The sequence below is a fragment of the Crassostrea angulata genome, chromosome 5 (assembly GCF_025612915.1).
Source record: "Crassostrea angulata isolate pt1a10 chromosome 5, ASM2561291v2, whole genome shotgun sequence".
Taxonomy (NCBI): Eukaryota; Metazoa; Mollusca; class Bivalvia; order Ostreida; family Ostreidae; genus Magallana; species Magallana angulata.
The window spans coordinates 54,588,019-54,602,372 of record NC_069115.1 but is presented as its reverse complement, the minus strand read 5'-3'; the positions used below and the strand labels follow the sequence as shown (position 1 = coordinate 54,602,372).

Below are 14,354 nucleotides of genomic sequence, written 5' to 3'. Positions count from 1 at the left end.
CACCTTGGAGCGTGCCCTTCCCAAACCGCGTTCAAAGCGCGAAGCGAATTCCCCAAAGCTCATTTCGTCCCCCGCAAGGAAATGATATGGAAATACTTTAATGCAGGGCCTTCTATCGATACACTTAGGGCCAATAAACTGTCTTCATCTCTCTACCCATAGAACTTCCAAAGTTCTCAATTTGGTGTAAAACAACCCCCACTCTAAACTACCATTGTACATAAGACATTTAGCCTCAGCTGGGATGTTCAGACCTGAATCCCCACAACTACTGCTGAAGGTTAAAGCATTTCCCACAGCATCCCCGGGGTCTCGGTGACACGTTCTCCCCAACTAATAGATACGTTGACCTAGCATGACTATCAACTGTACATAGCACTCAAAAGTGCCGGTGTATAAAAGGTGACATTGTATCCCACCTGATTGTGATCGCTACTGAACCCATGCCCCGGGGATGGGTACGAGTGGCTAGGGGTTCCAGAGGGCTCCGAACTAGAATGCAAAACCCCATGTAAGATTGCCTCACAATAATATGGTTTACCTTAGGGTACGGTTCCCTTTACTCTGATGGGCCCGGCGTGGCTGTCCGAGGCATGACTTTCCTTACTGTCTTTAGCATTCCCAGGGTACGACACGTCAATCCTCTGTCTGTCTGATTGTCTGTCTGTCTGTCTGTCTCTCTCTCTCTTTCTCTCTCTCATACCATTTCAAGTTTTACAAAAAAGAATAACATCACAGAACACTTTAACATCTTTAATATATGTAGAAATATATATAAAGGTTTTGATAGTTCGAAAAATATGAATAAAGCTGAAAAAATGAAAGTAGTATAGAATCATTCTTTGAATATAATGAGGTGATCAAATACGGCAGGGCTAATAAAATTTATCCTAAAGCAATAAGAAATTTTAATAAGTTGATATAATCACTTACAATACTCAAAATAAACTTTTGATCACCATCATAAATATACATTATTCACAATCAATTTGTAAAAAGGGAAGCTCTCTGTTTTGAAAGTATAAAACTATAAATGTGGATATACAAGCGGATGAGATTCATTATGAAAGAATAAAGGTGCATATCGAAATTGTGCATACCGATACAAAGCTAGCGAAAACAATCAGGGCTGGTGTTTAAGGTTGCTGTAGGCTTACAACGATGACATTTTGACGTATTAAGGAAAAACTAACAACACAGAAAATGCCTTTGATCTATTTATCATAAAAATAAGCACAAAAGTACACAACGTGGCAGTCACCCAGTGCCAGGTTTTCTTGTGTCAGCCATCTTATACAGAAGCAACAGGAGCGCTGCGCCACTGACAGTTGAACCAAATGACCAAGCTAGGTAGAGAGGCAGCAAGATCTTCTTCTTTGATTTTGTTGGAGCAGAAACTGTCGTGGAAAATCCTCAATGAATAAAAGAATTAAAAGGATTAAGCATACTGAAGCATAGCACTGAAAAACATTTAGTGTTTATATATAAACAATAATCTATTCAGCAATTTTCAACAAAGAATTTTAAGTTAACACATACATAAACGGTAGTATGTGCATGATAATCTTGAACATTGAATAAATATGTTGAATTAAATCCCAAGATTAAAGTTGGAAATTCCAAGATTAAAGTTGGAAAAATCAACTTTAAAGTTGGAAATTCCAAAATTCCAAAATTTAAAGTTGAAAGTTCCAACTTTAAAGTTGAAATTTCCAACTTTAAAGTTAAAATTTCCAACTTTAAAGTTGGAAATTCCAAGATTTAAGTTGGAAATTCCAACTTTAAAGTTGGAATTTAAAAAAAAATTATCAAGAGAGTGGCACTTATACGCTTTTGTAGTATATAGTTGTTTATACCTTCACACTCAAATCCACTGCCAACAAATCCATCATTGCACTGACACTCAAACGACCCATTAATTCTTATGCATTCGGCGTTACTGTCACAGACTTTTGTAGTGTTTAGGTTGCATTCTTCTTGAGCTTAATGTGATGTATTAAAAAACAATGCAATTAACCAGTTCAAAAACTGAAAGTTAGAAGACTATTAGATAAGGTAGTAAGAAATGATTTTAGATATGAATTTACTTTTGACCATATTTAGCTATATACATTTTTAATTCAATGTTTTATCTTGTAAAATATGGCAGATAGTAATTCTACCTTTTTGTTTAAAAACTAACACAAATCCATGTTCCCTTACGATGGGGCCAGCTATAAGTCTGATACGAAGGTTGTTTCCCGTTGTTTGACTGTTTATTGCACTTTGAAAAGGATCGCAGCTACGGTACAATTCATTTTCTGAAGAAAACAAGAGAAGATTTGTCAACAAACAGTTCATTTAAGCGGATAAATGGTAAATCTTTTTGTGCTTTATAAACCATAAATGGAAAGAAAAAAGAACAATGCTAGTATCTTCATAATGGCAATCTTTAATAGAATACTTGACTCTGTTCTGAGATATGCATATTTTCTTGAATTATTAAAAGCATATCAATACTAGAATGAATACATTTTTCTATTAGCATACGAACCTGGGATAGACTTTACATGAAGCAATATTTTCCTTTTTTTTTGTTAAAAGGAAGAAGAGATAAACACCTCAAAACGAAGAGTTCGATATCTTTGTTAATTGAAACAGACAAGGTATTTTTATATGTTTTAATTGTTTCAAATCGTTTTATTCTGTAATTTTACAATACTGATAATTGTTTCTTGCTTTTTCATTCTATAACATTCCAAAGTAATGAATGTAATTGAAACACTTTTTTTTTTCTTGCAGCAATCAATTATTTCATTTATTCATAAATAATGCGGTTTAAAAAATTTGTATACATTTCTTTATTCACATGATACTCTTTTTTATTTTTATTGTGATTTTTTTTGCAAACACTATTTAAAACTCATGACAGATGTCATTAAATCTTACCTCCAAGCACAGTGATATAATCAAAACAGACAGATCTATAACCAATCACTTGAGCAAAGACAAGAGAAAAGACGATGACCATTCCCTCGTCAGCTGTTATGGTTATATCGCATTCTTCATTGCTATAAAATTAAGAATGCAGAAAGAATAATGCCAGTTTAATTGTACATGTTTCTGTCAAATGTGCTCATTTAGGCAATAAGGGTGTGCATGTTAAAATCCAGGGGAAATAAAGACATTTTTTAAGGATTGTAAGGCCTCTACTTTCAACTAGTTACATATATCGTTGACGTGGATTGCATTACGCTTTTAAGATTTTACTGTATTTGCAATTACGACGTTGTGAATATTTTGTTTTAGAATTACACGTATTTTCATTTAATGAGCAAAAACATCCACATTAAAAAAAAATTATTGTCTATATTGTACCCCAAGGCTTTTGTCAAAGTGCGTTGTGTCACTTTGAAATAACTATGCTAGTAAATTTTCAGGCTTTGGTCGTAGAGGGTTTTTTTTTCGATATTCCCAAGTTAAACCTTAATACAATAGATAAGGTATTTTAATACCAAATTCTCTTTGTCAAATCTGAAAATTCTACACTATTTGTAAATTAATTTTTAAAGTTTGAAATTAATTGGTTTGAATTTAAATTAAGCTTTGTAAAAAGTAAATTTCTATAATGAACAATAATTCGATATCAACATCACTGATTAGATATACGTATATGTTTTTATCTATTAGGCCCAGAGTTTTTAATTGTAATTTTGAATTAGATAAAACTTGTTTTAAAATCTCAAAATCACAATAAATTAAAGTTATAATTAAAAATCCTTTTTTGACTTTCTAAGAAAATAGTTCTGAAATAGAAGATCTCAATAGGAACTTGACTTAACTTCTGACTGAACAATACTTTGCTAAAATAGCTCCAGGAACAAAATAACTCAACTACATTGTAAATATATTTGATATACAAATGATAACTTAATAATGGATAAACTGATTCTCCGTGAAATCAATTAATAATATCAAAGGTACAAACACATCTAGAATTTAAATATATAAAATGTGAAATTTTAAATACATATACGATATTGATCAAAAAATTATTTGTGAACATAGAATTTATCAGAAAGTACAGGTATTTATAAAATGTACAGTAGATCTTGTTTAGATTTTTTTTTCAAGTACTTGCAAATATTTACCTTCCATAGTAGTCAGGGAAGTTTGAAGTGATTGTTTTGAAGTCATCTGAAGCCTGTAAGCTAGTTACTCCAGGACATGTTCCTACAAGTTATTTAACTTTGAATTTATAAAATTTTCAAGCATGCTTTAAATGATGTTTGTTTAATTTGACTAGAAACACAAATATTTCCCATGCAGTTATGGGACTTTGTTACAATAAACAAACATTCTGAGAGTATTGCATAAGCAATGCAGTTTCCCTACCGGTTTGTAGAAAGAACTATATATGATATTAGTCAAATTTGGCCCCCAAAATTCGCTATTTTAAAATGATTCAGGTACATTAATTTGTCGTGTTATTTTATAAAAGAGTTGACATGAAATATGTTTTTCACCTATTTATTTGATTTATATGCACTCACTGACAGTATATGACGTCAGAAGTGACGCTATTTTTATAATTTAATCAAAATCAATCAAAAATTGACATTTTTCTTATTTTTTTTCGAATGGGAAATATAGAGCGACTCTTTGAACAAGAACGAACTTTTTGTCACTTATAAGTATTGGATAGATACATTTTTGGTGAAAATATTTTGTTTGTTCAAGTAGTCGCTCAATGTTTCCTTAAAGAAAAACTACCTAAAAACAAGCCGTTTTGTGTTAAAAATGAGAAAATGGCGGGAAAAGGTAAACTTTATGATGTCATATTTTTAAATTGTGGGTACTAAAATCAAAATGAAAATTATGAAAAAACTTTCAATGTATATTTGTACAAATAAAACGAAGAATTACAGTAAAATGACAATGCTCATTTTAGGGGGCCATTTTAGGCTCAAACCATATATAGTCCTTTGTGAAAACAATGCATTGTTATGCAGAATATCACTCTTACCGTCTTCTGTATCCCGAATCAACAGACCAACCCGATAACGAACCCGATTGCAATAATACAAAAAAACCTGTCGATTAAATTTACATCACAATGCTTGACACTATTTCAGAAAACGTATGTGTTTGTAAGAAACAATAAAACGAATGGTCCAAGTAATGCACGCCATTATTACTGACTACATACTTTCCTCGTCTATCAATACACACCGAATCCGATAACGAATCCGAACATTAAAAAATTGGAATAAAAAAAAATTCTCGAAAACATGTCAACTAGACGCTACAAAAGTATAAACGTGATCTGTAGTTTGATATTTTGAAGGTGTTTAGCAAACTTCATATTATTCCTCAAACGCATGAAGAAAAAAGTGTGGAAACTGAAGTGGGACAGAGAGACGGACGGACGGACAGACGGACAGACGGAATGACGGACGCAGAGAAAAGCTATAGTCCCCTCCAGTAAAAAACCGGTAGGGGACTTATAATTGGGTGGCGTTTTGGTTGACGCGTCCTTGCTGCTAGCCTTAGCATTGTTATCTCTATAAAGATTTTTTAGGTTCATAAAATTCAAATCAAGAACTGGCAGCCTTGGTTACATGTATATCAAAACTAAAAAAAACATTCATGTATCCTGAAAATACGCAAAACAAAATAAAACTTTTCAGTGATATTTATTTGCCATTTGACCCTACAATGAAAAAACGATAAATCTTATTATTATCAAAATATTAGAATTATAACAAAATCAACTAGAGACGAGCTCGTTGCAAGCAACGATTAAAACTTCCGTCGTAGCTGCGTCATACTTCTGACGTAATACAAACATTGATACCTGACCATGGTACAATATTAGATGTATAAACACTGAGTAAAAGTAACAAAGTATTAAACTACATGTATATAAGCAAATACAGATCTTTAAAAGTTGTCTATAGTTTGATTCGCCGCATGTTGTTTTTGCATGTGCATTTTATTTTGAGACACTTATCTAATCATCATAATTGACTCAATATTGATACTAGTAGTGAGAATATGGACGACGGTTATATTCACACAGTGGGTATGCCCGGTATGAAGGTAAAGAGACCAAACATTTTATACGCATTTTTTATCGAACGCAAGCGCCAATGAATCTTTTTTTTTTATATATATGCGGAAATCCTGAAAATCTTACAGGCGGCTTTAGAGAATAATTTTGTTTTTTTGAGGAGGGGGAGCAAGCACGGATCAGAAAAATTTTCTCAGGGTGTGGGTAAGGTGTCTGACGGTTATTTGAGTTTGCCAGGGGATGTCCGAGGCATATTTTCGTAATTTTATAATGTGCATGTAATTGAAAGAAATGTTGCGAGGGTGGGGCTGGGATGGGGTCTGGAACCCTCCCCATTCTCTTCTAGATCCGCGCAAAGTTTAAGTGTGTATCATATTGGATGAATGTGCAAAAACAGGACATTTATAATGTCCATTGTTTACATGATAACTTCAAACGGTCAAACAGTTCACAGTGTGAAACTTTCACACCTGCAGGGTGTGCACCTGGTTCAAGCCATCGTCTAATTCACGACACCAATCAGTTTCATTTCCCTTTTTGTATTAGATCGACAGGCAAAAGTGAAGTTGAAATGAAAAACCAGTTTTAAAATGTAATAATTATTGTGATTTATTTGTGTTCACCAAGCTACATGTATTTGTATTTTCATTTCTACTCTGTGGTGGATATTTATCTCATTTCGGGTAGGTACTTCTTTAAAAGAATTACAAAAATAATATCACTTATTTTGTAATTTAATACTAGAAATTGAAAAAAATTATGAAAAGTATAGTACACCAGACCTTTTATGTTAGGCGGACCTTAAATTATATGACACTTGACAACATGAACATTAACATTTAACTTGGTTCTTCCATTGATAAGATTGTATATCTTGTTTGATGTATTGATCGCCCTATATGTATTATCTATATAGATTTTGCTTGCAATGCATTGTTAAAAATTTAAATTCAGTTTTATTAACTAAAAAGTCAATGAACGAAAAGGCAAATTCATACTTGTTTTTATTTTCTATGTACAAAGTTCAGCAGTCATACCGCCTAAACACCTATTTCATATGTAAGACATATGTGCAATACCCGTCCAGATTGTACTTTCGGTTAATTATTGCAACTTGATCAATAAAACTATTTGGTTATTTTTTTTTTTTATAGAATTTGGTTTATACATAGAGGACTTAAAAAGATTTAATGCATGTTTTTAAAATATATATTTACTGAAATGCATGAAAATTTTCTAAATTTTTTTTCTTACGCGTAGATTCAATTCATGTGTTCTACGCGTGCCTTCCGGTTTGAGAATTCGGCTGACAATAAACTAATTGACGGGGTCATGTGACCCCGTCTAAAAACGATCTTTATTACTTTGAATCCTGATATCACTGCAGTAAGCTAAATACATTTTATTAATCAATGAGTCGGCAATATTGTTAAAATATCATACAGCCGTTTGTCACGAGTTATCTTTAAAATTAATAATTCTCTACATAAAGAGTACAAGTGGGTCAAAAGGTTGGACTAATAGCTTAAATACACGTGAATATACCTTTTCTTCTTTCCGAATGTTAAAAAGAATTTACTACATGTAAACAAAATCTACCTACCCAAATTTGTTTTGTCAGGGGACAGGAACAAAATTATATATATATATATATATATATATATATATATATATATATATATATATATATATATATATATATATATATATATATATATATATATATATATATATATATATTATATCTGGTGTTTTTTTGGGGGGGGAGGGTTCTTTTTTTGTTTGTTTTTGTTTTTGTTTTACTTTAAACTTTCTTTTGCCTAAAAGGGGTAGGCGGTTTGCCATCATAAACATATAGAAATGAACTTTATAATCTCATAGAAGGAAGGATTTTGCTCCATTATTTAAAACTTTTCCGGGAAGCATGCCCTCGGACCCCCTAACATTGTTGAGACTCCGTCGCTCAAATCAAACGTACGACTCTAACTTTCTATCTAAAATATAACAAGAGGCCCATGGGGCCACATCGCCAGCCTTAGCAACAATTGCTTTATATGGGTGTTCAAAGGATATTATTGCCCCTCGGTAGAAAAACAAAAACAGAATACCATAAAATAAACTGTATCCAAATTTTACACTTTTTTTCCTACCCTTAATCTATGATATTATACCCTTATGAAATACCATTTTTACCAAAAATAAGATTCTATGCAAGATAGAAACCAACATTTTGGTAGGGATACACTCTTAACTTCCAATTCTCTTTATTTTATTTCTGCCCCTCACTTTATAAAACGATCAAATTATATATGAGAATATGCACATATATACATATTCATCTTCAACTACATTTTACTAGCTAGTTATTGTATTTTATTAAAATAGATTCATATATGTGAAAAAGGAAAATTGTACCTCAAGGTGCTCAAATTAAAAAACATTCAAATATTTAATTGATCTTCCACAATTATAAACGATTGTTGTTAACCAGGCGTGAACTCGTGCTACGTTTTATAACTTACTCACTTGATCAATGAATACACTCGAATAAAAAATGTTGTCATGTAATATGTTAAAGAGCTATTACATGTATAATCAATGCATAGGCGTCGAAACTGGGTGGAGGGGTAGGGGGTTCTCTCCCCCCCCCCCCCAGTTCTGGAAGCAAAGCTCTATATCTTGCTTATAATTCGAAACCTGACTCAGCTGAAAATTATTGGTAAGGAGAAAATCGTAAATGAACAATTAAAACAGAAGAAACATGCACTAAAACAAAGAAAGAGCACAATTTATTTTTCATAATAAACATATACCTATATATTTCTAGCAGCAAAAACAATCTCCGTTTAGACTGAAAATGCAGAGCATCATAACAAAACACGTTGCATTATAATCAACCATAACGTAGAGATCGTACCGAATTACCAATAAAATGTATAGTATTTATAATATGATATGCTGTTAGTGCATCAAATTATGCTATTTTTGGCGAAGGTAAAATATTAACTGTCTGATTTACCGAAGTCTATATTTGATTCCATACATAAAAATCCCAAAATACAGGCAATATTTCCTCTCAAGTTAAAAAGCATAAACGAAATTAGCACAAATATATTTAGCACGTTTCAGGTATCCCTCCACATGTAAACTGTTGCACAACAAGCAAAAACATCTTCGTCAGTTTGACCCGTTTGCCATGCGTCAACAATCAAACTAGACTGCCTTACACAATAAAATTTCGTTTTCGATATGGAATACCGAACCCGAAGTTATAAACTGATTGACAGCGATTATCTCTATATATTTATATTTATATATTTATTTTTATTTTCCTTAATTACTCAAAATTGAAACAGAGTTTGTCAATAATTTTTGCAATTTATGTTTTCCTTCCATAAGGATTATTTTTGCAAAAATAAGAATTTGGCTCAATAGTTCTTGAGAAGAAGATTTTTTAAAATGCACCCCCCCCTTTTTCTACAGTTTCGAGGTTTTCTCCGTTTTAAATAAAGATCGGTCTTTCAGTTCTGCAATTTATTATCACCTTTCTATAGGGATGTATTGTGCCAAATTTGGTTGAAATTGGCGAAGTGGTTTTAGAGAAGTTAAAAATGTGAAAAGTTTACAGACGGACGGACAGACAGACAGACAGACAGACAGACAAAAGGTGATCAGAAAAGCTCACTTGAGCTTTCAGCTCAGGTGATCTAAAATGGTAGTAAAACACAATAGCTAGATAAATCTCTGCATACAGGAATTACAGTTAATCAAATGACAGAAGACGGTCTTCTTTACACTGAAGTGCCTACAGCGGACCCCAAAAGCAAACCCAAAGTAAACCCCAAGAAGACGAAAATTTCCAAAAAGCATACCCAGAGTAAACCCCACGTAAACCTTGAAAGTAAATTCGGGGGTTAGTTTGGGTCTGCTCTGGTGTAAGGTATGGTCTGATCGGTACATTATATTCATTTCTTGCATTAACCTGAATCTCTGCCGCTGATAAGTGATAGCCTAAAGGTCTTCGTATTGCTGGGAATGGTATCTGTTGTCAATGTGACTGTCACTGACTCACTGTTAGACAGTACATCGGCTTGAAAGTCGTTGATGGGACCAGAAATCGACGTTCCACCGCCTATTAAATGATGTCAGGATTGTAAAGCATTGAAAGAACATTGTAAAGTAATTAGCAAATATATGACACGTTTGGCAAAATGAACATTTTCTATACATAAATCTGGAGTTTAAACTTGATATTTGTGTTAAAGATATTATTATAATTACCGTCGTCATTTTTTAGTTCAAGAGTTGCTGGTCCTGTAAAGGTGATATCGTCAACTATGATAAAAAGTCTCGACCCTTCCTCTCCAATAAATATCCACGTGCAAGTAATAGAACTGGTATCAACATTAAAACATGAAATCATATAAGCAGTAATTTTTGGCCACATGTGGTAATATAGAAACAAAATCAAAACAGAATATCGATTAAATTTTTTGTTTCATTCTGTTTTAGCTTACCTAAACAAAAGTAACGACACTTGGAACAACACTTAGTTTCTAATTGGAAAGGAATTTTTTTTTTGTGAAATAAAGAGCGAAACCCTTTATCAAAAGGAATATAATTATGAAGCAATGAACAATTATCGGGTGGTTGTCTAAAACAAATCTTGTTCTCAAGAACCAGATATGCCAATATTTACACCAAAGCTTTTATAGATTGTGAAGATTGTAAATTTGTTAAAACGAGACCCTCAAAATAATTGTAGGTCCCTAATAGGGGTGCAAAGTTTATGGTAGAAATATATTGGGGTTTCTTTTTAAAATCTTCTTTTGGAGAACTGCCAGATCGTGTAGATAAAAAATGAAAATCATTATCCTTGGACTAATGCTGGGGCCCCATAGGAAGTGATTTAAAAAGGACTTTATTTTTCTTTGCATATTTATTAAATGTATGGTCGACGTTTGGAATATATAATAGCTAAACAATTATTTTAAAGGGGCATGGTCATGAATTTAGTCAAAAATCATTTTTCCGATTTGATTAAATGTTTACAATGTTTTAATAAGGCAATTATGATAGAGAGCCTCAATTAAAAAGTCAGTCATTTAGATATAAGCGAGTAACAGTTTTTTGCTATGTAAACAAAGCATTTGTTTACAGTTTAAATGTTGAAGTGAGAATTTCAAATTTAGACCAAAAAAGATTTTGTTTAACGTTCGTAGCTGTTTATTTATGCATGAAATGAATAAGAAAATTAACAAGTCATCCTGAAAAGGATTTAAGGATTTTAATGGCACATTGAACATGTGTAGACAAACACAGGGCACGGGTGTTGCAACCACTATTGAAATGAAACCACTATTGAAATAAATTATTTCAATAGTGGTTGGGAATGTATTTCATTAGAAAAATCACCTTGCAACCACTATTGAAATGAAACCACTATTGAAATAAGTTATTTCCATAGTGGTTGGGGTCGTATTTCATTAGAAGAATCACTTTGAATCCACTATTGAAATACAACTATTATTGAAGTAATGATTTCAATAGAAGTTGAGGATGTACCGGTATTTCATTATAAGATCTGCTTTACAGACACCATTGAAATTCACCTACTATTTTTTTTAATCGTAGATGGGAATGAATTTCTTCATAAATATACCTATGTAATCACTATAATAACACATTTATAATGAAAGAGGTTTCCACATGTTCTTTTGACAAAGAAATGGCAATTTTTTACTTTATAGTAAACAAATATACGACTCGATTTAATAATAATTTATAGCTTATACATGTATATCATTATAGATAAATGTTATAATAAATAACACTATTGAGATAAATAATTCCAATAGTGGTTGGGGATGTGTACTTCATTATGACCAATATTGAATGAAATAAATTATTACAATAGTGGTTGGGTATACGTTTCATTATAACCATTATTGAAATAAATTATTTCAATAGTGGTTAGGTATGCATTTCATTACAACCACTATTGAAATACAAGTAATTTACTTCAATAGTGGTTAAGGATGCGGTTCATTACAACCATTATTGAAATAAAATATTTCATTAGTGGAGGGGATGCATGTCATTCTAATGCCTATCATTCCGACTGTGCATAACATTTTCAGTTCCAGATGGCAGGTGTTATGGGAAACATGACCATGCATAGAGAGGTAAATCAAAGAACATCATAATTATAAGGAATTTATCATCTCATAAGACTTCTTATATTAAGAAATTCTCCTACCGGAAAGGAGAATGTTACACAGACGGAATAATAGACAAAAAACTGAAATGCATCAAAACCACTATTGAAATACTTTATTTCAATAGTGGTTGTAAGAAAACGCATCCTTAACCACTTTTGAAATAATTTATTTCAATAGTGGTTAAAATGAAACACATCCCCAACCACTATTGAAATAATTTATTTCAATAGTGGTTATAATGAAGTACATCCCCAACCACTATTTAAATTATTTATCTCAATAGTGTTATTCATTATAACATATATCTATAATGATATATAAGCTATAAAAAAAAATTTAATATGAAGGGGTTTTGAATAGAGGTTCTGACAATTTACAACGTTGGCTTCTAGTACAAATAATTTACAAAAAACATGATATGTCTATAGAATGAGAAAGGTAAGAAAAAATATGAAAAAAATTATGTATGTTCATCTGTGAGGATTGGTTATTTCTGCTCAACAGTGAAAATCCTTAAAAAAGGTACATTAATTTCATATTCTCGATTATTATTACCGTACAATATGCAATTCTTTAGTACCTTAATTGTGTATTTGAAATTGTTTGTTAGATAAAACAAATGTATATGCATGTTCATTTGCGGGAATTGGTTATTTATTTCTGCACAGCAGTGAAAAATTGTAACATAATTGTGTATTTAAAATTATTCGTTAGATTTCTTGCATTTCAAAATAGTTTGCAAAAATGATATACAACTTCTTTCATTCCAAATGTATTACAATAGTGATTACATAGGTATATCTATAAAGAAATTCATTCCCATCTACGATTGAAAAAATAAATTAAATAGTAGTCGACTTTTAATGGTGTCTATAAAGTGGTTCTTATAATGAAATACATCCCCAACTTCTATTGAAATCATTACTTCAATAGTAATTGTATTTCAATAGTGGTTGCAAAGTGATTCTTCTACTAAAATACCTCCCAAACCACTATTGAAATAATTTATTTCAATAGCGGTTTTATTTCAATAGTGGTTGCAAGGTGATTTTTCTAATGAAGTACATTCCCAACCACTATTGAAATAATTTATTTCAATAGTGGTTTTATTTCAATAGTGGTTGCAACACACGGGCCTTCTTTACATGACAATAGATTTTGAGCACTATTTCTTGCTTATAACTTAACGTCTGACTCTAAAATGTCATATGATCACTAGAAATGCATAAACCATTGTAAATAATAAAAAAAGAAAATAGAATTTGACCGAAATCGTGACAATGCCCCTTTAAAGGATTCATATTTAAATATTCTGTCCCAATATAATATCGATTCACATTTTGCTTAATTACTCGATGTTTTTAAATACCTTGGGATTCAAACGATGAAATTGTTTATTCAAAAGAAAATTTCCAAGATTTCGCAGTTTAAACGCCCCTTTAGCTTATCAGGTTTTTAAAACACGGCTACAAAATGTGATCTCAATGTGGATTTTGTATTGCATTAAGCCCGGATGATAACATTGAACAATTGTGCGAGGTATTCCGAGTGTCTTCTGAATAGAGACAAAATGTAAACATTCAACATTATAAATGTCCATTAGAGATCTGTTTTAGTTCCCGTGAGTTGTTCCACGTGAAAACTGACAATGTGTCTAAAAAGATATTTTGGAACTTTTTCTCTTTCATCGATTTCAATTGCACTTCTTTCACATGTATGTGTAATTTTATAAAACATTAACCAAAACGTTCTGCATAAAAATCTTTGGACAGATTATAAACATTTCGAAAGTGAAAGATATTCATGGGAGCGATGAGGCCAAATGGTCTCTTGTTGATAGTGATATCATATACCTTTGTGATTAAATCAAATTTCCTTTTACAACATTTTTATATAAACCATAAAGAAAAATTAATTAGTCTACCTGTTGATTAGATTGCTTAAGAAAGAAATAAACTAGATGTCGCTTGTAAATCAGTTTACATAATCAAGAACATGAATGTTAGCACCATCATAATATTTCTTTTGTGATCTTTCAAGTCAAATGTTAATTCATATCTTGGATCATCGGAAATTACATA

The 14,354-nt window shown here is 31.6% G+C and overlaps 1 protein-coding gene across 1 annotated transcript in view; it reads right to left on the bottom strand.

The window, feature by feature from the left end:
* Nucleotides 1-862: 862 nt before the first annotated feature.
* Nucleotides 863-14,354, bottom strand: part of LOC128185081 (zinc metalloproteinase nas-39-like) — a 79,569-nt gene continuing 66,077 nt past the window's right edge. Inside the window, exons 10-16 of the mRNA XM_052854760.1 lie at nucleotides 10,334-10,446; nucleotides 10,035-10,184; nucleotides 4,131-4,212; nucleotides 2,929-3,050; nucleotides 2,163-2,300; nucleotides 1,857-1,982; nucleotides 863-1,412 (exon numbers count right to left, since the gene is read on the bottom strand). Of these exons, the coding sequence (XP_052710720.1) occupies nucleotides 1,258-1,412; nucleotides 1,857-1,982; nucleotides 2,163-2,300; nucleotides 2,929-3,050; nucleotides 4,131-4,212; nucleotides 10,035-10,184; nucleotides 10,334-10,446 (886 nt within the window). The 3' untranslated portion in view covers nucleotides 863-1,257. The remainder of the gene's footprint in view (nucleotides 1,413-1,856; nucleotides 1,983-2,162; nucleotides 2,301-2,928; nucleotides 3,051-4,130; nucleotides 4,213-10,034; nucleotides 10,185-10,333; nucleotides 10,447-14,354) is intronic.